This window comes from Diabrotica undecimpunctata, chromosome 6, assembly GCF_040954645.1.
Source record: "Diabrotica undecimpunctata isolate CICGRU chromosome 6, icDiaUnde3, whole genome shotgun sequence".
NCBI lineage: Eukaryota > Metazoa > Arthropoda > Insecta > Coleoptera > Chrysomelidae > Diabrotica > Diabrotica undecimpunctata.
This window is the reverse complement of record NC_092808.1, coordinates 5,212,352-5,237,783: the sequence shown is the minus strand read 5'-3', so window position 1 is coordinate 5,237,783 and position 25,432 is coordinate 5,212,352. Positions and strand designations below refer to the sequence as shown.

Here is a 25,432-nt window from a genome sequence, read left to right as displayed (position 1 = left end):
GTTAGGTTGAAGACTGAAAAAATTAGATAGTGCTAATGCTCGATAAAGGGACTGTCAATTGGACAAGGACTGGAAGGCAAGCAGCGATCTAACTGGTGGGGACATCACTGTCTAAAAGTTAGGATTCATCAGGAGTTAAAAATGAAATAGATCCATCCCCACTTGCTAATTCGATGTCCACCCTCTATCTTAGAATTACCGAAGTTTCACTACCTATTGACAAAAATATGTAGCAATTGATAAACACTATTAACTTAACAACGAAATCGATATCGTTTTATTTGATTTATTTTATTTAACATCTAATTGATAGAAAAACTCCATTTGAATAATGTTAGTACTCAGTTTTGATTTAAAAAATGACTATGTCGCATAATAAAAATATTTACCTCATCGCATTTATTAGACTTGTTATCCATAACATTAGAATCATCATTGGAGCCTGAACCAGCGTCAGTTTTCAAAAATGAGGAGTAAGATGATGAATAGCAACTGCTGGATTCGTCAATGCTGTTGATATTATTTTGAAAAGGACGTCGTCGTTCGTTTAGTCCAGGAGGACGAGGTACCTAAAACATTCAAACAGTGTTTAAATAGTGTTTAAAGTTATCTTACAAATATGCGATGATGATATATTGTTTAAATAAACACAAATTTCGTAAAACAAGTTTTAGAATTTATTATCATTAAGAAAATTATAGTTTTTTCATAATATGTAGACGTTTTTATTTGGGATATCTGCCAACGATAACTGACAGTAAACGTTAATTCGTCTTTTAATTTCTTCTTTTTTACTTGGAGGTAACATATTTTTCCATATCTTTCTGTCTTCAATGCAATTCCTCCATTCCAATCATTCGTGGACGAGAAATTGAGGTATTTCTTCTTCATCTTTGTCATTATGCATCAAAATTTATACCACTTCACTTGATCAAAGGTCGTTTGAATAGTAAATAAAATGTTTGAGCTACGGTTATATTTTCGATCTCTCGAGAATTATAAGTACTAATTATAGTACTTACTTTTTTTGGGTTGGGGCTTGATTTTCTCCCTGGCCATGGAGAGAAAAAAAACCCAGAGCTTGTATAGGACATAATTTACTAAACCCTTACTGAGTCTGTCTGTAAGCGGGTTCGTGAACAAATACTCACCCGCTACCCTAAAAAGAGCTAATTGCATTATAATCCTCATCCACATCGGAATTTGTTATAAATAAAAGATCTGTTATAAAGAAAGTACACATTCTTGTCGTACGCCTCTTTTTATAGATATCTCTTTAGATTTATGTTGATCTTGTCGTATTATGGCTTTCTGATATCGGTATAAATTTGTAATGATTCTCACATCCTGATCATTTATTTTTGTGTTCTATAATATGTTTGCAAGCCTTGGGTGTTGTATTTTATCAAAGGCTTTCTCAACCTCAACTAGACATACAAATACACCACAGGTTCGTTACAATCGTTACGTTAGCCGCCATCTTGAATTTTAAAATGAAAAAAGACAACATTTTCTACTTAATATCTCCGTCATTCTCAACTTTTCCACAAAAGTGGTAAGGTTTGAAAATGTTACAAATGCAATTTCCTACAATTTATTTTTACAAATTTTTTCATGCGGTACGAAAGGGGGGGGGGAAACCATAATTTTCGAATTATCTCGTTTATTATTAACTTTACGACATGAATGTATATAAACAAAAATTAAAAGAATTATATGTTATACAATTTTGATCTCGATAATTTTTTTGATGAAATCAATATTTAAGGTCCTAAGTCTAACGAACTCTAGACGGTGACGTCATCAGCAACAAGCCATAAAGGTCGTAGGATCAATATTAAAAGTCGTGGGAACGAAACTACGACTTTTAATACTGATTTTAGCAAAAAAAAAATGATAGAGATCAAAATTGTTTTAAAATATAATTCTCTTAATTTTTGATTACATACATTCATGTCGTAAAGTTAATAGTAATTGAGATAATTCGATAATTAACTTCCCCCCTTTTCACTATTTCTTCCCTTAACTCAGAAAACATCGACCGCACAAAAAAAAATCGTGAAAAAGAAATTGTAGGAAATCGAATTTGCAATAAATACAGTTCTTACCACTTTTGCCGAAAAGTGGAAAATGGCACAGATATTCAGCAAAACGGTTCTGTTTTAAAATCAAGATGACGGCTGACGCCACAGCGTAATTCAGTCGGGATTTAAAATTTACACTACTATTGAGCTCCCCCCGAAAGGTTAGAATAATAAAATTTGGAATATTACAAGGTCAAATGCTATTCCGACACAATTATGGCATTTTTAACATTTCTGCTATTAATTAAATACGCTAAAAAAATAGCAAACTTTAATGCTGTGATCAACATAAACGACGAAACGAACACAGAAATGAAAATTGGGCAAAGTCAAAACAGAAACAATGAGCACGAAACACAACGAGTATGGCGGTTGTGAATAATGGCCTAACAAATAAAAATTCTTCTTTATCGATTTTAAATACATTGTTCTGAAGCTATTTTCTTGTAGCATTTTAAATTAATTACTATTTAAATGGGAATAAGCCACAATTAAAAGTTAAAATACGTGTATTGACGTTTCAATTTCCACTTCGGAAATCGTTCTCAAAATACAAACAATGTTTTTATTTTGAGAACGATTTCCGAAGTGGAAATTGAAACGTCAATAAACGTTTTTTAACTTTTAATTGTGGCTTATTTCCATTTAAATAGTAATTGATTTTAAATACAATATAACTACTTCAATATTATATCATAGTTGTCTACTTTGATAAAATAACTATTTGATCTATCTATCAAAACTTTAGAGTATTTTTCATTCACCAAATATAAATTTTTCCTATTAGTTATATTTGTTTTTGAAGGCTTTATATTTAACGTAGCTAAAGTTAACTATTTATATACGTTTAATTGTCTTTAGTTACTGAACACTGATTGTAACGAAGAATTTTTATTTGTCCTCAAAAACAACATTGACTTGTGACACAGAGACACAAACAACATATAAAAACAAGTAAAATAACCTTGTTTGGTACAAATAACTCCACCTCGCCATCTGGCGGGCTAACTAGTGGTGACGGTAACCATAAGGTCTTTCTAGAGCATTCAGACAAGGCCTAAAATAACATTTTTAATAAATAATTCTACCTAACCTGTTGACCGTTAACACAATACAATCATTGCAACAAAAATCTGCCTTTATAGAAATTAAAACTGTTGTTATGATACTGTAAAACTTTTCTCTAGTACATTTCTTTATACAGTGTGGCGCACCGAAAACGAAACAGAGGCATTTACTGGCAGATGATTCCTTTTTTGAAAAAACGCTCGGACCCGTCGATTTTGTTTTCGAGGGGGACACAAAATTGGCATAAAATCACTTTAACATTTGCAGCCCCTTAAGCGGGGGTGGCATCATCCCTAAAATCTTAAATGAAAAGGGGGGTCGAATGATCCATTATTTGAAAGGTCTTTCAACTCCCTTTATAATGATGTAAAATTCATTTATTCAATTCAGTAGTTTTGGAGATTTATTGATTTAAAGTTTAAAGTAGACTTTAATAGGTACATCAAATTAGTTTGTACTTCTTTCAGAAGAAATTTGAGTAAAAGCATTTTCTTGATAAGTAAATGCTTTTATTTACTACGCCCATGGTTTATTAATAATAAAAATAGCAATTGAAGTGTCCTTTGTGACAAAAAAAGTTGTTTCTTGAAGAAAGATAAGTAGAGAATACCACGTACTTATTTTAAATAGGAAATAGTACATTAGTTTGCGATTGATTTGACCAATCTTTGTTGTTAAAATATCATTTATTGCTTTATACATAAATTAACCATGGTATATTCCACGGCAGAAAGGGTTGAAATTATTGAAATATTTTTCGGAAATAATCAGTGCGCTAATAGAACAGCACAAATTTTTAATGAGCGACATGAGAACAATAATGTGCACCGAAAATATGTTCTAGAACTTGTAGCTAAATTTCGGGAAACTGGATCAGTCGCCAATAAAAAACGTAATACTGAAAATCCTATAAGGAACGAAGCAACAGAAGTGAGGGTTTTAGGGCAAGTTATTGTAGATCCTACATTAAGTACCCGCAAATTGCAAACTTCGTGTGGTGTTAGTCGACGTACTATCCAACGGATTCTAAAGGCCCATAATTTTCATCCGTATAAAATTCACCTTGTACAAGAACTTAATGAAGACGATTTTGATAAGCGATTAGAATTTTGTGAAGTTATGAGTGAACGAATTACAAACGATGAACAATTTTTATTTAACATTTGCTTTTCCGACGAATGTTCCTTTTTTTTAAATGGCGAAGTAAATCGTCATATTTGTCGATATTGGTCGGACTCTAATCCCAGAATTTACCATGAGGTACACACACAGCAGCCACAAAAATTAAATGTTTGGGCTGGCATTTTTGGCGATCATTTGGTTGGTCCTTTTTTCTTACCTGGAAATTTGACTGGTGAAATGTATTTGGAATTACTGCAAAATGCCATAGATCCTGCGCTAACAGATATAATTGAAAATCAGAATGATGGTCGATACGTTGAGAATATGTTGATGTTCCAACAGGATGGTGCCCCACCACATTACGCATTAAGAGTTCGGCATTATTTAGATCAGACCTTTCCAGGTCAATGGATTGGTAGAAGAGGTGTCGTTGAATGGCCCCCAAGATCGCCAGATTTATCACCTTTGGATTTCTTTTTGTGGGGTTACATAAAAAGCAAAATCTATGCTACTCAGCCAACATCCTTAGAAGATTTACGACAAAGAATTGTGAATGAGTGCCATCAAATTACTCCTCAAATATTGCAAAATGTCCGGCAACGTTTTCAGCAAAATCTTTATTATTGCATGGAAAGTAATGGTGGTCATTTTCAACATTTACTCGGCTGACAGGTCAGTTCATTCTTTATCTTTTAACAACTTTGCTGCTATGTATTGATCTCCTCTTACGATGAGGTATTTAAACTTTAAATCAATAAATCTCCAAAACTACTGAATTGAAGTACATGAATTTTACATCATTGTAAAGGGTGTTGAAAGACCTTTTAAATGATGGATCATTCGACCCCCCTTTCCATTTAAGATTTTAGGGATGGTGCCACCCCCGTTTAGGGGGCTGCAAATGTTAATGTGATTTTATGCCAATTTTGTTTCCCCCTCGATAACAAAATCGACGGGTCCAAGCGTGTTTTTTTAAAAGGAATCATCCGCCAGTAAATGCATCTGTTTCGTTTTCGGTGCGCCACCCTGTATAAGGAATTATACGCGAAGCAATTAAGATCTGCGAATTTCTCGCATATTTTAATATAAAAATATTTTTCTACGAGTATATTTGAGATGTCATATGAGTTCTATGAAATATGATGTATGTATCTTTCTAATTTTAAGTTACCGTTACTTAAATAATGTGGCGGCCGTAGCTTAGATGCTAAGATACTACTTTCTAAGCCAGAGCATACGAGTTCGACTCTAGGCATCAAAACGGCATTTTAATTTCTAAAAATGATACAAACCGTTACCGTGATTCGAAGGGCACTTAAAGCGGTTCCCTGGACCAGTGAAAGGATTTCTCCGGCAAACGTGCCATACGATATTATCATCATACTTAATGTTCCTTGCCCTTGTACTGATATTGTTTATCTTCACTCTCAGTGTGCATATATTATTTATACTTGCTTGACAATTTTACTTTTTTTGATCATTGATTAGTGTAACCATCTCAAAACCAAATTAAATAAAGAATTTTTAAAGTTTCTAAAGTTTTTCCTCTCTCTCAATGGTACTACAGCCCAAATGGCCTCCTCCAAACTATGTCGTGGCCTTTCTTTTGGTCTTGCGCCTTGAATTTTGCGATCTAGGGCTCGTTTCGGCAAACTTTCGCTCTCCATTCTCTCTCAATGGTCAGCCCATCGAAGTTTCTGAAGTTAAACGAATTCTGAGATCGATGCCTCTTTGGTTACAATGTCTCTAACAGTTGGTAGAGTTTATGGTTGTAACTTAATGTCTATACCCTGTTTTCGGTAATAGGTTCAAATATCTTCATCAAGACTTTTATTTTAAAGACTTCCTTTTCGTTTCCTGTCATCACCCGTTATCGCATCCATAACATTCATTGTTCTGATAATACCACACCCTGATTTTCGATCTCTAGTGTGTGTTTTTAAAAATAAGTTTTGTTTCCCTTTACTATTTTCCATTTATTATTCCGTTGGTGGGGATCCACTGTAACATTCTCTTTGGCCATCTTTGATCATATATCCTTTCGACATGGCCATACAATTTCAGCCTTTTGTATTCTATAGGTTTCAGGATGTCAATCTCTATGCCCTTACACTCTTTGATTTTAGTATTCCTTACTTAATGTCTTCCAGTAATATTAATTTCCATTGCTTTTTCTTTTCTTCTGTTCCATCCATAGTTACTTAAACTCCGGGATATTTGAAACTTTCTACTGCTTCAATATCGTCCTCTAATTCAACTGTTCTTCTTGTTAAGTTAAGACTTTAATGTTTTTCTCTGTTTAAATCTTGAAGGTTGTTCGTCGTCTGAGTCGTAAACTATGCGTCTCCTGAAATCATGTATTCCTGTTATATCTCCAAATTGCGAATTGTTGAAGAACTCGTTACCTATGATGGTAATTTGAGGATGTAAAGGCTTTATCTTTTTAAACTTTTTAAAGTTTTTACCATTAGTTTGGACCCTAGAATCAACTTCATCACGAAAACTATTCGGTTTTAACGAAAGGTCAGACAAAACATCTAAAACTATCTTATTCTTAAACAAATTAACGAACTCTTGTAGTTCTGCATTGTATTCATTTTTTTCTTCTTTCTTTATATGAAACGAACTGTTCTTTGAGTACCATACGGAACCGTCATCGGATACTTTAGTTATATGTGGATAATCTTCTGGTTCTCGAGGTTCGTCTTTGGTACATGATAACATATCTGTGTTATCGACTGGTTTATTAAATATACTAAGTAATGGATTATCGGACGATAATTTAGACGTCTCTGTTTGCTGTTTCGAAGATAAGAACGGGTTATCTTCAATGTTACTTCTTTTTGTTAGCGCCAAGTTACTAAACGGATTCGGTTTTGTGACTTTTTCTGGTGGTGAGTCTTCAGAATCACTGTCTTCTCTAGTTTTTCTTTTTTCTCTCGTTGGTTTCTTAGACAAGAATCCGCTGGTTTTGTCTTTAGAAAATTCGGCATTATCTTTACCATTTGAGCTTTCAGTGTTTTCCCTATTTTCTAACTTTATTTTCTTAAATGGATTATTCTCAACTGGGTCTGCAGCAAGTCTCTTCACAGTATCATTATCTTTTTCTGTGAGAATATCTCGTTTTTTAGTCTCGACATATTTTTCTTGAACTTGAACAACCTTCTTTTGAATTGGCGGTGCTTCTAACTGATCTGGATCCAAAGTCTCAGCAATAACTTTAGATATAATCGGTTCAGCGGTAGAATTTTGCGTTTGGGTATTTTTAGCTAGTAGCTTATGCTGACTGGGTTCCTTATTGGTGGTCCTAGCGAACACCTCTTGGACTCTATTAAATTCTGGATTGCAATCCTTTTCGCACGATCCACGGATAATAGCCATAGCGATTTCTTGGATTGGAATAGTACGTTTGTTTTGTTTCGACAAAAGTTTGATAATATCTTTATATGACTTGTCATCAACATCTTTACGACTCTGCAGAACGAGAAATTCTTTTGATGAGGCTGCTATTCTCTTGAACTCTTCGCAGTTATTTTCCCATGCCACACAAGATCCTCCTGCTTTTGATATTAACTCTTCTACCTGCTTTCTTTCCTGTTCTAACGTGAACAAAAATATTTTATCTTTAAACAGATTCTTTCTATCAATGCCGTTTTTGAATTCAACCTTATTAAGTAATTCTTCAACTAATGGTGGGTCATTATAAGCACTAATGTCAGGCGGACGAAGATTTTTAGATACATTTTCTGCGAATTTCTTCCAAAAACCTGGCTCCACGGTTGGTTTATCTTCTAACAGCGCATGTAATACCTTGATAGTTAGACTTATTTTTTCTACAGTAAGATGTGTGCATTCCAGTTATCTACATATTTACCCTGAATATGACTTAAATACTTTTTTAAGGCTTCTTTTTGAGTGGTAGGTTGCTGGGTAGCTGTAGTAACAAGGTTCATTTTTCTAAAGATATATTTACTACCCAGTCCACCAAAATGTATGGTATCTTTGTCTTTTAGTTGCACTTCAACATTGGGTGCCAGTTCTGTACCATTAACTGTTGTTTTATATTTTGAACCCAAATCTGTAATTGCCACTTCATGATTTGAAATGCAAATTTTAGCATGTTGTTTGCTTATGGAAGAACATATATGGCTATATTTCCCCTAGCTCTTACTTGTGTTAAAATTTTTGTCTCTAGAATATTTATTTCTACTCCGGTCTCTTTTACTTCTGTTTTTAATTAAATATATTTTTTCTTCAAACGTCAAATAATGATGACATTACTTATCTAACTTGATCCTGTCAAAGTTTGATGTCTCCGCCATCAGCAGTTTTTTTTCCCATTTCTTTACGGCGGAGGGAAAATGCTGTCATGACAACAATATGAAACATGTCACAAAGCAACAATACAAATGTCATTAACAACAATTAAACATCATTTTTATTTATAGTAATATTAAAAGTACAATTAGTTAATGAGGCATTTTCAAAATTGAAACAGTGCAAAAATGTTCCCGACTCTTGATACGCATTGGTAATTGTTGATGATACTGATGGTCGAGAACAACTTTCAGCAATCATTCCCGATGTTGGCGAATCATGAGGGTTTAAAATTTTTTGAGCATTATCGTTCTTATTTCTTATTTCGTTTAGGTTTTCCATTTTCGCACTAAATTTGCGCTTGCGGTTGCAACAACAATGAGCTGTCTTTAATAATTGCAAACAACTGTCAAACAACTGTAACCAGGGAGACGCAAATCCCACCGACGACTTAATTATTTTAATTTCTAACATCTAGACGACTTTGATAGTTGTCACAGTTAATTTCGAGTAAAAATAGCGTATGAATTGTACTATTTATGGTTGAAAATTGCTACGTTTGAAGAAAAAATAGTAGGTATACTTTATTCGGCAAAGAAGCGACTTTTCTTGACTTGCCCTCTATTACGCGCCGAACGAAGTGAGGCGCGTAATATCGGACGCGTCAAGAAAAGTCATGCTTCTCCGCCTCATAAAGTAATATACTATTTTCTGCCTCTTCCGTTCTGTGAGACACAAAAAAAAGTTTTTCCTACCAAAAATAAAAGCATCTTTAAAACTCAAGTAACAGACGTAACCTTCAAGCCTAGAGAACAGAATTTCGTTGCAAAGAATCTTAAATAACAATTAATTATATTAATAAAACCACTCACTTTGTTAGCAAGACTAGCGGAAGCGATAGAGCCCATCACACTCCCAGGTTCAGCTTTAATGGACGTAGCTTGGGAAGCTGGTCTTTGAAACTGCTGCTGTATTTGAGGTGTGTGAGCCGTTTGAGGAGTGTTCGGCGTGTTGGGTTTGTGCTCGGAGACAACATTAACACATCCCTGGCTAGTAACTCCCACACTGTTGATAGTCTGTAAGGGATTGATGGGCCGTACGTCGGCAGCTGGATTGATTGGATTCAATTGGGGTGGGACCATCGGAAGAGGAACGACTGGAACGGTCGGGCAAATGAACGGGGAGGTGGGATAGAGGGCGTTGTTGTAGTTGTAGATCATACTGGCTGGCATATATTGAACTGGAAATATAAACATATAAAACGTATAAAAATCAATTTTTCTAATCTCTTATTTAATAAAATAAAATGACAAAAACTATATTGTCGCGCAGTCTATTAGCAAGTGCAGATCTATCCCACACAAATTACTGGTTGACAGATAGTTTACATGTTTTCGCGCGGTATGTTATTGTTTGTGTGTGAGAAAATAAGTAGTAATTTTTTTTGATAGAAATATAGTTTAAAAAATACATATATACACGTTATTTATTTACCATTTTAGACACTGGTATTAGTATAGTTAGTTTGGACCGATTCTTTTTTGTTTTTATCCAACTTTATGTTATACGGTGAAGTGGAAGTGGATACTGCTTGTATTATTTCGTCCATTATTACATTAAAGAGAAGTGGGCTTAACGAGTCATCCTGTCTGACTCCGCTTTGTACTGGTATACACTGTGTTAGTTTTCTGTTTATCTTTGCCTGTATTCCATTATGGAAGTAGATATTTTGGATGGTTTGTATGGATAGTTTGTAGAGAGAAATAGTAACGAATGAAAGAATCATTCACAACTCAATTACAAAAATTCCTGAGTGAAACAACACACTATTTCTGAGTGAAACAACACTAAATCAAAATAAAAAATTGTAACTAGAATCGAAGCCTATAACAACATACCTTGATAGCGAGATCCATGCAGAACTGGATCACTGAAATGTCCAGGTATAGTTCGTGAAGGGGTTGTTGGTATGTAATATAAGGGAAACATCCCGGTTCCGTAGTTTCCAGGGCCGCTGGGACTCCCTAAACCTGAGTTGGTTGTGCTAGTGTGGGTGTTGTGCATCGTGGTTACTGTCACAGAAAACGGAGGCCATAGGTTGACGTCATTTAACTAGAAAGCAAAAATATATTTGTAATATAATAAATTTGTAATATTTTATAGTATAATAGTATACTTTATAGTATAATAGTATTATTTAGTATAATAGTATACTTTGTAGAAAGTTCTTACAGAGAGAAAAAATTGCGCAGAAAATTAAAAAATTCAGAAAACTTAACGTAAATTTCGCGCGTTTACCAATTTCGCGTTTGACTATTGGCAAGATGAAAATGTCGTTTAGCTTCGTGGTTATACAGAAAAACTTGGGTGGTCAGGTTTAGTTTACCGAAGGTACAAGCTGAATATAGCCGCAAATGTCAAAAATATTTCGGTTTGGCAGTGTTGGTATGTTTTTATAATGCATGTGTTGTATGCTTCAAATATAAAGAGATAAAGCTTTTAAAAAGTACATTTTGATTATACTATTTTATGAACTCTGTAATTTTTAATTTATATGAAGCAATAACGAGTAAATATTTGTCTCTTTCGAGATTAATTGCAAACATCTATTGCAATCTGGCAACTGCTGATTTGACGATTGCCAAATCTATCCCCTAATATATCAAAAGGTAATTACCAAAAAAAAAATTCTAATAATTAACTGCAATTTATCTCCAAAGAAACAAATACTTACTCATTCTTGTTTTATAAAAATCAAAAATTGCAGAATTTATAACAAAATGTACTTTTCTAAAGCTTTATCTTTTTATATTTGAAGCATATAGTACCTACATTATAAAAACATGCCAACACTGCTATACCGAGATTTTTTGTTCCATGTTTGACATTTACGGCTATAATCAGCTTGTACTTTCGGTAAACTCAACCGGAAGTTAATTTTTTATTTTCGGTTGAATTTTGATTCCTAAAAATGTCATCAATTAAACGTAGCAACTTAGGTCGTAGAAACGCAAAATAAAGTTGAACGGAATCGATGAAATCGAAATCAACAACGTAGAAATATCGCGTTTAAGTCCCATCGAATACCATTCCGTTATAATGTGGCAATCGATTACAGTTCACAACAAATCATTGCTAGTGGACAAATTAAGGTTGTATGTCCTCCAAAGATATAAATATTAACATTTATGTTAAATATACGTCTATGATGTCTTCATTGCAAAAACCAACAACTCTACTTTGTGTCGATCTTAAATGTAAATGATAAGGTTTTTGTGTATGGGACGAGTTAAAACTACTTATATATATTTTATAATAATTTTATAGTTTATATAATACTATAGTAAAACCGCGGAATAAATAACAATCAGAATGCCCACTCTCAGATGCCGCCTTTGAAGTTTGTCAGCGCACAATCACCATATTTTAAACGGAAACATAGACTCGAATTGAGAAATTTGTGACAACCTACGACAATTTGGCTATAATTTAAATTTTTAGTGCATAATAATTTAGTACATTTGAAATAATTTAATCTATTCTTCAACTAAAATACGAATAAAATAGTGCATATTATGTCTATAGTTGCCGTAAATAAATTAAACCGGGTTAATGTTTCTATGCACACCAGATAAAATGACACTGAACAGCACTGGTTCCGTTTAAAACATGGCTGATTCCGTCTGCGCGAACTAGATGCGCGTACTTATTTTTTCAAGCGAGTGGACATTCTGATTGTTTATTATTCTGTGGCAAAACACTGTAGAATAGTATTTACTAATAATATCACTTACTGTTGGTTGGTATACAGGTTGCTCGGTGCAGTGCATAGAAAGAGGTATTTGCGATTGAACATTTATTGGTTTGACTGCAGGTGTAACGATTTCTTCTTTTTGGTTGATGATTTCTGGATTTACGTGTTTATGTTTGGATATTTTGTGGTTGTCTCCATCTTGAGAATGGGTGCCACTGCGTTTAATTCCGTGGGCGTATTCGTCCAAAAAGAGCTAAAACAGATTGAAAGTTAAATTAAAGATATTCGACAATGCATATGATTTATCTTTACTAGTACAATCGATTATAGACGATCTTTATGGAAGTAATATGTCTTAAGTCTTAGTAAAACTATGATTTAACACAACAAATCTGTCCATTAATTAGTAATATATTGATTTCCTCTTCCAAATGTAATTTTGTTTATTTTTATTGGGTTTATGGTTGCAAAGTTTATTATGCAGTTCTTTTTTTAATATTGTATTGTTACATGCCGCTAATTGTGGTACTGTTCTTTGGCGAAGCCGTGAATATTCTTTTTACCCGAATGTTCCACTCACCGTTTCTATCGATGATCCAGTCAAGGTAACTTTCTGGAATTTCGTGTTATCGCGCGAAATTTCGTCGCTGTCCCTCCGCAGACTTCTAGAACAGACGATCTGTTTACATAAACCCGCCGAGTAGGAGTTAGTTTTATAGTAGTAGCGAAGTGCTTTTATAAGAGATATTCGTGTGAATTGTAGACGATAATTATTAATGTAATTAGAATTTATCTTCTTCTTCTTCCTTCTTGCTTTAAAGCCTGTTTCTTCTTCAATATTAGCCTCCTAAATTGTTTAAATTAACGCACCATCTTTTTCTTGGTCTGCTAATACTTCTTCGTCCATTTGGTGACTTATCTCGTGTTAGTCGTACTATCCTATCCTCTGCCATTCTACTCTGTGTTCGTTCCACTTCTGTTTCCGTTTTGTCACTTATCCATTTATGTCTTCTATATTGCATGCTCTTCTTTTGTTTTCGCCTCAATCCCTATTCAACAGGCTTTTCCCTAATATTCTTCGAAGTATTTTCATCTCTTTTGTTTCTAGTAGTCGTCTTATTTTAGTTATGTCAGGTCTTGTCTCCGCCGTGTATGTTAATATAGGTCTAATTGCTGCTTTATAGATTCTTGTTTGTGTCTTGTCTTAGGTGTTTGTTCTTCCAGATTGTGTCATTAACAAATTCCACCGCTTAACTTACTTTTAAGCTTTGTTTTCGTGTTTCTCCTTCTCTCATCTCCTAAATTCTAAAAATTACATTCCACCTGCCGTTCGTAGATAGTTCAAAATCATGGTTCATTCCCTTGCCGAGTAATTTATCAAGCTGTTTGCTTTGCAAGTTTTAGAAAGCACCGTGGTAAAAATTTGAATTCGGTTTCGCCAGGTAGAAATCGTTTGATTTCTCTTTTTATTTTTAGATGGCGTAGTTACGTCCGTAAATAGTTATTTTGATGACTATTGTTTTAGGACTGGAAAGATTTTTGTTTTGATTCAGAGCAGTGGCTATACCGCTCTGAGGAGACCTAAAGAGGTCGAAATACGTATAAGCGGCTTGCCGCTGCCCTGTATTGAAACAAAAATCTAATATCGTCATTATGTTACATTTAATTTTTGTTTAAAAATAAGTTTGAACTTACCTCGTTTTTATCAAAACCTGCCCTATCACCAATTATACATTTTTCTGTTTTCAGATGACTTTTCTTGCTATCTTTGATCGTTGATCTGTATTCACGATGCTTCTTCAGCATTATTTTTTCCATATCTTCGTTATGCCTACAGTTTATAAATTATAATTGATTAATTTTAACAATAAATACGAGTTATTGAAGATAAAAACCAAACAAAGCAGTACTATGCTCCTTCAACTCTACGTATAGTATGTTTTACAAATTTGCGATCGTTTTGGATTATCGCTAGACAGTCCACAGCCAATGGTGCACTCTACTGTACAGCATAAAAAGTACGAAAGTAAATTGCTCTAGTAATAATAATATGAAACAAGTAATTTCTAAACTAAATTAAGAGAATTCTTTTATAATCTTTTTTCACAGTATTAATAAAAAAAATAAAAAATACAGAAAAATACAAAGCTTTCATCCATAATCCAAAATGGTGGCAAATTCTTACAATAAACTATAGGTATTTTTCTAAATTTTAAATATACTAAAACTTACCTCACTAATAGCGATTCTGTTAGTAATGGAGACCTGTATGAGTCTCCGTTAGATGTGTTAGTATTGGTCGTAGCGCTCTCCATGTTTGGATTACTAACGGAACTTAAGTTCCCTGCGCTTCCACTACCAGATGTGCCACTGTTTTGTATTGGAGATAAACATTTCCTGGAACAATATATAACTTGAGTATAGTGTATTTATATTTAAAATTTAACCCGAGATCACTGACTATGTTAGAAAAAACCTAAGAAATTTTTAGTTTTCCTCATAATTTTTTTTTTCGGAAAATCAGCAACAGCGTACTTTTATGAATGCTTTCTCCACCACATGCCACTTGTGTTAAGTGCACTTGTTTCAGTCTAAGTGTGCAATAGGCAGAAAAGAGCTAGCGTTAAATTTCATCTAACAGGTTAGTTATTACGTTCGGCACATTGTTAGAAAAAATTTATACACCACAGGGAGCGCGTTTATATTGAATTAACATAAAATATTATGATCTTTTCTTGTTTTATCGAACATGGATCCAAAAATCAAACAGCAATTATTACAATGATACGAAGATTTTGATAATTACTGAACCAGAAATTGAAAAGATATCAGATTCAGAGGACAGTGTTCAAAGGAAAACTGAGGAAATAAGTGAAGTTAAAATTCAAAGTGAAACTGAAGAAATGAGTGGAGTTTAAATTCAAATTTCTCCGCCATCTGATGTAAGTACAAGCTGCTTAAACAACTGGAATAATTTACCGACAGTTCTGGGAAAAGACCAACAAACTGTGTGGTTACGACATAGAATTTCACTGTCTACAGTCAAGACTTGTCGTCAAAATATCATTCCTGCTGTCAAAAACGTTGCCCAAAAACGTGCAAGACTGTGCTAGAGTGTTGGAAACTCTTTTTTCCTAATGAAAATAATTCTCAAGTTGTCGACTGCATCAACCAAAAGCTTGAGAAAATGCGACGGTCCTATCAAAAATTGTCCATCTATAGATTTTACAGAAATCAGTGTCTTCATAGGATTACTGTATCTCGGCGGTGTGCAAAAGGCTCAGCATTTGAATACCGAAGAACTATGTAGAAAATGCGCGTGCGTACTTTTGCAAGCAATAGGATTTGATAATAGTAAGACAAGACAAGAAATGATATAAGAAGATAATTTAGCTCCGATTCCAGAGATATTCGAAGGCTTTGTGCAAATACTACACAATTGGAGAATACGCAACTATTGATGAAGTGTTTGATAGATTTCGTGGTAGGTGTAAATTTAGACAATGCATAGGAATAAGCCCGAAAAATACGGGATCAAAATACACGCCTTGGTAGATGCTAGAATGATTTATATTGCAAATATGGAAATTTACGCAGGGAAGCAACCAAATAGACCATTAGACAATAATTATTCAATCAACGCTTTAACTTTATCAGAGTTTTGTATTAACATTTAGCTGTACGATCTACTTAAACAGATTCTTAAATATTGAGGAAAATTGGCTCAAGAAGACATGGTCCTATAGGAGTATTTTGCCCTACTTTGTGAAAATAAAATAGATATGGAGAACAAAACATACGAAGAATACCCAGAAGGGGATTGACAAATGAGTGACTCTTTTGTGCTTACAAATAAAATTACAAAAGAACTAAAAATTATACACTTCAAGAACTAAGAAATGAGTGACTCTTCTGTGTCACTGAACTAAGAAATGTGTCTCAATTATGAAGATCTTTGATATAGATTAAAAGGCTTGAATTGTTTAATTTGAAATTTTCTGACAGAAATAATTGTCTTGTAGGAATAGGAGAACGAAATGCACAATATACCCACTACACATAAACGATTATTCCGCTAATAACCCTAGTAGTTGATGCTATAAATTGATATAAAAAAACAAATATTTTTTTTATACTCACTGATTGTTCACTTGCCGGACCTTAACATCTACATCAGCTTCAGCCTGAATAGCATTACTGCTCTCTTCGGAAAGTGTGGTTTTCGGCTTGCTTTGGAAAAACCTTTGTAGGTTTTCATTGTAATTCAGTTGATTGTAGCTGGGAGGCGTTTCGGATGAGGATTTACTGTCGCAGTAATCGTGGTACGGAGATATTTCTCCCAGCATAACCGAATCACGCTCCTGAAAAAAGTTTTTATATAACAGTTGACTTGGCTGTGAGGTCAGCCACTAAATTTTTAGGTGTATTGACTTGATGTTTCCTTATTAAATAGGTCTGAGGGTAAGATTAAAGTTTAGTTTGTATAAATTGACAAAAACTGCTTGTAAACTACGGAAAATAGAAATTTAAAATTTTAAAAACCTCTTTTCTGCTTTAAAGAAGACCCGTCCATAAAATACTAAACTATTATGTTACGTAGAGAGTCGGTGCTATATACAAAGGTGATCCCGGCGATTGTAGTAAGGGACTTATTGTAGATTATACAGGGGTAGAATCAATGCAACAAGAAAGAAACCACTAACTAAAAAATCGTAAAATAAACAGCTGTCATATTTCAAAAAAGGAGCTAAATACCGAAAAAAATAACTTCAAAGAATTAAAAATTTGAGCGATTACACAATGATATAAAATGGAGTAAATCAAACTGAAAGAACTCGTTTTGGAGTCTATAGTATTAGACAAAAAGTTAATATGTAGAATAGAAAGCTCCTTCTTCTTCTAGTTCCATGACCGTTATCGATGGTTGGATATCATGTTTGCTACCATAGTTGCTATGATAACTTTATTGACAGTAGATCTTTACCTGTATAATAAGATTCAAAACTTCATATTTTTCAGGCTACCTCATAATGTCATTCTTCTCCCTATAACGCCTTCTGGTGTCTCCATTAAAGCTTCCTTAAATATTTGCTCTAAATGATAGGGTATATTGCTTTAGCTTGGAGGATTTTACTCTTGCTAAATCTTTCCGACCAATCAGTCTCTCAGAATTGGTGGACCGGTTCATATGTAATGGAGCACTTAGAGGCAGCCCTTTACATGCACATCAATACGTCTACCAGGCTAGGAGGTCTTGTGAGACTTCTCAGCCTGGTAGACGTATTGTCTAGTCTTCCACCTTGTCAGGTGGATCCGGGCCTTGCTTTTTCAGAGGCAGATAAGTACCGAAACGGTTGTTGCGTTCGCGTTTCGGCATCTAGTGGTTGCCCTCAGAGAAGAGTTTTGTTCACCTGCTGTAGTGTCTGGTGGATTGACAGCCTTCTTCAGCGACTGTCTAACCAAGGTATATATGCGCAAGCCTACGCCGATGACATAGTTATACTGGTTGAGAAGCTCTTCCTGGAAACGGTGCACGATGTCGCTCTTGAAGAATGGTGCCGGGAGCAGTCACTCGGGGTTAATCCTGAGGAGACTGCTGTGGTTTCTTTCATTCAGAGAAGGGCCATCGGACCTACCAGACAGTTCACCTTCTATGGTAGAGCTGTATCGGTTTCCAAGTCACAAAACACCTAGGAGTAATCCTGGATTGTAAACTTTGATGAGAGGAACATTTGGACGCCAAGGTAAAGAAGGCCGCTGCAGCTTTCTGGGCATGCAGAAGGGCTTTCGGAGCCAAAAGATTGCCGGGCTAAATTGGTTTCAGCCAAGGCCCAGATGACTCACCACCAGCGGTTGCCAAGCGTTAGCATCTCAGGAGCCTTGAGGACCACTCCCACAACGGCTCTTGGAGCTCTGCTGATGGACAATTGTGACATCTGGAGATAGGCCGCTATTGTTGTCCTGTGCTCTCTGTGGTACAGGACAGTATGACCTCCAATTTGAGTTGTCATCCTTCCCCTTGGTTCAATTTCCTGACCGGGATTAGTGGATGGAACAAGGGCTCACTGGTTCACGGGATAGGTCCAGAATCGATGCAGGTGCTGGAGTATATGGGAGCGGAATCGGATTTAAATCTGGCCAGGATCTTGGCACAAAGAGCTTCTTTTGCGGAGGTTCCAACACTCCTGGGCATGTCCTCCTCACATGTCCTCTGGAAGTACCCGGCACTGGCCTATCAGAGGTGGCAGATCCTGGGTTCGGTCTTTATACAACCGAGCCAAATGAGGGAGTTAAACTTAAAGGTACTTGTGGCTTTCTGTGAGGCCCCAAGGTTACTAAAGAATTGGACGTTCAGAACAGCTGCAATGGCTCAGATTTGGAGCCCCTGCTGATTATAGCAGATTTGGGAGCGCGGAGCAGCCTGACCTCAGAAATGCCGAAGACATGTATTGATAAAACTGGTCTTGATGATCGAATAAATCAGGAAATAGAAGTAGCAAATAAAGTACTTTTTACAAATTTTATGCATCCATTTATTACGCCTCCTTTTTGAATATTTATTTTGTTATTCCTCTTCCGGACACAACAAATTGACAATAGCTAATAGTTTTTGAATCACTCTTCTATGAAATAAGTAAGTCCACTGACTGAGCGGACGCGATTTTGCCGGTAAATGCGCGTTTCGGTACCTAATTTTAGTGGTGGATTCCGGTGCTAATCGATTCGTTCAACTTCGCGCGTTCGTTTGAAATTGCGTACCTTTAAAGCTTTATTAAAATTTTCAACGAGAACTTTTGGTATTTTCTTTTTAATGGTAAGCAAAAATTCGAACAAAATTTCATTTTTCGCACTTAACTGTTAATAATTAAAATAAAAGAATTCTTGACAGGAAACTTTTCTTTCTATATATTATATATATTAATATTATTATATATTATTAATATATTATTAATATATTAATTATAGTATATTAATTTAAAAACTTGCTAGAAAATCGTATTATTTCAAAATTTCGAGAAAAACTTTCGTGACAGATTATAAGAAAGCACGACTTTCACTAACTGTACTTTTTATCGTTCTATTTTTACTAAAAAGCTTTGGATCGATTATAACAAACATTTTATTGCTTTCAGTTTACGAACTAGAAGGAAAAAAAATATCGTTAATTGTCTCTCTTTGTTAAGAGTTCCTATAAATTGCCGCTTCTTAGCAGTAAACCTATGGACCATGTTCGCTATGTGCTGGGAACTCACATTATATATATATATATATATATATATATATATATATATATATATATATATATATATATATATATATGTGTATTATTTACACCACCCTACTTTTTTAGTTAAATATAAGTCAATACACCTTCTTAGATCCTTTGATACAAAATAGTTGCACAATTCGATAAAAATGAAGACTAAAGGCCCATATGGAACCATATAATGAAATGCAATTACGGAAATGATCCCTGAGTCATCAGTTTTTAATAAAAGTTAAGAAAAAAAAAACTGTATATATTACCATTTTGTATTTTCGGATAGATAAGGAGCGCAAGAAGAAAAAAGTAGATAAGAAAAATAAAATAGTGGCAACTCGTAAATGCTCTCAAGTTAAGTTAATCTTAATCAAAATTTTAAAGCTTTGTTAGATTGTTAATGTCAATATAAATTAATATTATGTGAACTAGAAAAGCATAAAGAATTTTATGTCTACTGTCTACAAATATTATCTTTCTTTTAAAATTAATATTATCCCCAAAACATGGAAATATTTTAAATGGCGAGAACATTATTTGTAAACATTAGTGAATGTATTGAATAGTAAGAAAAAACTAACAATAAAATACTGTAAATGTATAGAGTTTACTACTGTGTAAGATGAAAACACTATGAAATGACTGAATTTTTATTATTTTTAGAATATGAATGGATGTGAAAATTTTTCTGCGATAATATTCTTCAATTTAGATGGTTTGAAGTAAAGAAAAAATTTATTTAGACATTAGACATTTAGAAATTATCTAGAAGTTACATAACAACAGAAACTATGTATTAATAAACTCAGATGCAAAAAAAAACGCAACGGAGAAAATTTTGGTCAAATTCAAAATATTTCAGTGTTTTTTATTTTTAGCTTTATTTAGATGATTTTTTAGCACACTGTGTATAAATTTATAAATTTTAATTTATTATAGTGAATTTTTTAAAAAAATTTTGTAATTGACTTATTATACCGGGTGTATCGAAAGGTCGTTTTTTATCCTAACTTTGAAACATTCTGTGGAATAATTCCGTTAGCGGATTTTCGTAAAACCTTGTTTTTCGGTTACAACCATGTCTTCTAAGTATTATATTTTTTGTTTCATGTGAGAATATGGATTGATTCATTTTTAGGAGCGAAATGACCTATTAGAAATTAGCAAGTAAGTGTCTGGCTTGTAAAAAAAAAACTCCTTCTTCACTAGAAGCATCTTCTTCTTCACGTACTATATCAGAGTTATCCGACGTTGGCAATCACCATTCCGAAGGTTTCTCGATCTTCTGCCACATGGAATAATTGTCTTGCATTTGATATCTCAGTCTATTTACGAATAATTTTAAACCAAGAAACCTGTTTTCTTTCTACACCTATAGGGCCTTCTATTTTGCCTTTAAGGGTCAGTTATAAAATCGTATATCAATTTCCCCTCACTATATGTCCCAGATAAGACATTTTTTGATGTTTAACAGTATCTAGCAGTTGTCTACCTTTGTTGACCCTCTTTATTACTTCCTCATTAGATATTCCTGCTGTCCAAGGTAAGGAATACATAACTCAAAAAAACTTTTATGCTGGAAAATTAAGTAATTTGGGATATAATTTTTTAGATCACGTCTATTCGCCGGATTTAGTTCCCTCAGACTTTTATCTATTATCCAAAGTAGAGAATTTGAGACTGGAAAACGTTTTGGATCAAACGAAGAGCTGACAGTGACGGTTAATGGATTAAATGTACTTATCTTATCTTTGATTGGTATAAGCGAACTATGTTAAGTCAAAACAAGAAGTAAACTTTAGATATATTAGTTGTAATGTTGATTAGTTTATTTACTAAATTGCACACTGTTTTTACTCAAAAAAGTTGTAATGTTACAAGTAATTATATATTTTTTTATAATATATAAGCATGTAAGCAACCGGTATGACCTTGTAGTGATTTCATAGTGTTTTTATTAATTCTAATAGAAAAGTTTTATAGTACCTGCAAGCTACACTTCTAGTAAGTATACAACAGTCAGGTATTTTTAAAATTTTTAATAGTAAATATAAAACTAGAAGGGAATATTATTTATAGCATGACAAATTCACACATTTAATGACTGTAAACATAGTAACCACCTAATTCGGTAAAAAATTTAGTTTAACTTAATATAAAAATACTAATAAGCACATAATATTGTATTTAATAATAACCCTAAGTCCTTAAAGCATTAAGACTCTAGATACAGTTCATCCAGAAAATGTAACCAATAAACAAAGGAAATAGTTCGTTAATAATAAAGCAGATCATATCACACCACTAGAAAATGGACACAAGAAATCCAGGTCGAAGCAATATATATTAAAAAACAGAAAAAAATATACGAGAAGTCCTTGCTGCTCTTTCTAATGACCGGAGTTTATCCACCACAGGACCTTCCCATTACCAAACAATCTCCAGTGGGAAGATCACGTGAACTCCTCCTCTCTCGTTACGTTCTTCTAGTCACTGATCTCCCACTATTATTACAGCTCTTTTCCTGCCGATTGTTGTTCTGAAACTGTCCACACCTATAGTTATTCATCTGCATCTAGTTATTTTCAGGGCCTCTTTAATATATATGTTACTAGAATGTTTCTACTTGTGTTGCATCCATCGTTGGTGCATATACCTGGATCAAATTTAGTTTTGAGCAAGATACCCTTTTTGTAGGAACATTTAATCTTTCTGAGATTGGGACAACCTTCGATTGCTCTGTTGCGACAATAATTGTAACCTCTTAAGATATCCATGTTCCTGGATAAGATCTGGTGGAATGAAAAACTACTGAAACAGCTTTAAAACTAAAATATGATCCAATATAATGGAAAGAATGCAAAAAGTAGGACACAATGGATCTTGTAGGTCGCAAACTGACTTATCTCCTAAAAGTAGTAACAGTAGCAGTATTATTAATTGACAAAATCTCTAAATGTTGCCTATATATATATATATACCTGCTTTGTCTAGGGGTAATGCAACTAAAAAATAGTGAATAACAAGTGATATATAATCAGTTATTACTTAGTAAAATTCGTAGTAGTGTTAGAATAATGGTAAATATCAGTGAAATAAATTTTTTAGCCGAATTATATGCCAACTATGCCAAAAATGGAAAAAAGATAAAATTATGTTTACATTACAAATATATTCAATCCGAGTAATACCTATAGCATACTTTCCTAAGGCTTTCTTCAGTTGATTTGAAACCATGTAAACGTATTTTTATCATAGAAGGAATAATAGTGTCAGTTTCTTGTCAAGTGCAAAGAAACCGGTGTAGAGGTTTGTCGCACTATATTCGAAAAAAAAAAAAATCAACCAACCAACCTTCAGTCAGACGCCTTAGGTCACTTTTTTTGGAACTTACTGACATTTTAGGTATAATATTCCCCCTGTATCTTACTGGATTGCGGTCTGACCTGACTATGCGCACAGTATTTTATTATGTTTTTCCACACGCGCCACGTTAGAAGTGATTTTAAAGGAGCTTTCTGCCATTACCTACTGTTGAGACTTACTTTCTGAAAAATTAGAACCTAACCCAAGCTGAAAAATCGAATAAGACAATTTTTAAAAGAGATTTGTGCATTTTTTTCAGTATACTTTTGAATAACCACACCACCAGATTGTTTTTAACAAATTAGTTGCGCTTGTCATACGATTTTTATTGTTAAATGTAAAATAATACCATATCTTTAGGTTGATAAGCTTTAAAAACATGGGTGTACCACGACTTTCGAAATTATGCAAAAAAGAATTGATTATTAAAGTGTTAAAACTAATAGTAACTTATAAACTTAAACTATCTATATAATTGGCTATTTCTTGATGTAAATTCATATTTGCCAAGTACATACACGTAAAAAACATTGTTTTTTAATTTACACGGTATGCATATTTCACCTTAATGTGTTTTACGACACATTAACTTTATCCGAAAGAGTTTAAGTTAAATTATTCTTCAACACTACCCAATTTATTCCCAAGAAATTACAGTTCCCCGATTATTCTCTAGTTGTATCATTCTTACTCATTTTTTATGTTTTGATGTAGTCTAAACTAAATATGAAACAAGATCAATTAAAGAAATCATCATCATCAGTGGCATTACAGCTCTTTATGAGCCAAAGCCTTCTTCAGAACAATCTTCCATTCGCCCCTGTCTCTGGCAACTCTTCTCCATGCTTTAACTCCGATGGATTTGAGATCATCCTCTATGTTATCTTGATACCTAAGTTTTGGTCTTCCTCCGGCTCGTCTTCCCACTGGTCCTCTTCGTTCGAAAATTTTTCTGATCCTCGCATCTTCATCTCGCCTAATTACATGTCCTATCCATCGAAGGCGTGCTAATTTAATACATTTTACAACGTCAGGTCAAAGTTGTAGCGCCTACTCCACAAACCCTGTTCTTGGACTAACTAAATAACTTGGACTTTGAATTAAAGAAATTACTAACTACAAAACAAATAGACTAACTACAATGACCTTTACGTCATAAAAAATCTATATTATAAACAACGAGCAATAGGACGCATTAATGAAAACAAAAGAAATCAAAATTAAAAGAGAGGTAAGATAGTGCTGTGTGCTATCGCCATCTCATAGTGTAAATAAATCTTAAGAAAGAATCTTAATGGAGCCACTGATAAAGCAAAGGTTTAAGGAACAGCAATTATCAACACTAGGCATGCGGATGATACTGCTATTTTGGCAGAAAATCTCGGAGATTTGCAGAGATTAATAAACAAGATAGTTGATCATGCACTTTACTTTTTCGTGCAAGTATCGGGCTGAGTTGGTTGCATCTTTGTTGGCGAACCACAAATCATTAAGAGTACACCGATGGGAACAGTTTCTGCATGTAACAAGATGTTCCACGTCCCTTTATCTCCTCACAGTCTCAGTTTGCATCATCTTGGTCTATTTTCTAGAGATTGGAGAGTCCACTGAATCTGGGGACAAGGAAAATATTCGGGCGATTCCTCCTGCACTATTCCAACGAAGCTTTTCTTAGATTTCAGTTGCTGTCATGATGTTCGAGCTCCGTATAGGGTATGGAGCTGCATGTCTTATTTAGTGTCCACTTGTTTGGTGTGGACAGATCTATTCCCAACGGGGCACGCATATTCAGCAGTTAATAAACACAGTGCTTGCGGCATTGTGCTTAAGACGCCAGGATATGCACCACATATTCCCGTTATGAACAAAAAAATCGTGGACTTGTAAGTGGGCATAAAAAGAAAAAAAAAGTTTTTACAGTGCCGGTGACTTAGGAAGCTGCAGTCAACAAGCGAGGCATTGCAACCACAACCTACAGAATTCAGGTAACTCAGAATGCCAAAATTGGACAGGGTAAGTGCTTAGCTTATTATCGATATTATAACCGTTGTCACAGAAAGGGACATTATGGGAAATTATGCAAACACAATTACGTGAACGCAATAAACGAACCGGACTCCGAGTCATCGGATAGTGACTAACTATTCGCGCGAATGTAGCTCTGACTATAACTCTGATTCTAAAAGTGCCCTTTTCGATTGCCTTCCAAAATCTTCACAAAAATATTTATTTCTCCAAGAACAGGATTTTTATACCTAAAAATGTACAACATGAATTCTTGGAATTGTTATGTCAGTCTCACCAGGAAGTAGTCTCTATTAAACTTCTTGCTCAGGAATCTATATATTAGTTTGATCTTACAGTAGATGTAGAAAATTGTGTACTATCCAGCTTGACTTGTCAAAAATACTTAAAAGAGAACAACACACGAGAGCCTCTATAGCCACAAAAAGTTTCAGA

At 34.1% G+C, this 25,432-nt stretch overlaps 2 protein-coding genes across 6 annotated transcripts in view; both read right to left on the bottom strand.

Annotated features, from left to right (window-relative positions):
• per (period circadian regulator) overlaps positions 1-25,432 on the bottom strand; it is a 103,076-nt gene that overhangs the window by 1,945 nt on the left and 75,699 nt on the right. For 3 of the 5 annotated variants that reach the window (XM_072534059.1, XM_072534060.1, XM_072534063.1), the window contains 8 exons: positions 16,486-16,706; positions 14,578-14,742; positions 14,041-14,176; positions 12,386-12,598; positions 10,490-10,703; positions 9,464-9,831; positions 3,049-3,141; positions 390-569 (listed from right to left, as the gene is read on the bottom strand). In XM_072534059.1, the coding sequence (XP_072390160.1) occupies positions 390-569; positions 3,049-3,141; positions 9,464-9,831; positions 10,490-10,703; positions 12,386-12,598; positions 14,041-14,176; positions 14,578-14,742; positions 16,486-16,706 (1,590 nt within the window). The remainder of the gene's footprint in view (positions 1-389; positions 570-3,048; positions 3,142-9,463; positions 9,832-10,489; positions 10,704-12,385; positions 12,599-14,040; positions 14,177-14,577; positions 14,743-16,485; positions 16,707-25,432) is intronic. The other 2 variants (XM_072534061.1, XM_072534062.1) reach the window with 1 other exon arrangement.
• LOC140442993 (uncharacterized) lies at positions 6,549-9,361 on the bottom strand. The gene is given in 3 exon segments (XM_072533987.1): positions 6,549-8,123; positions 8,126-8,434; positions 9,347-9,361. Coding segments are annotated over 3 exon segments (1,899 nt in total).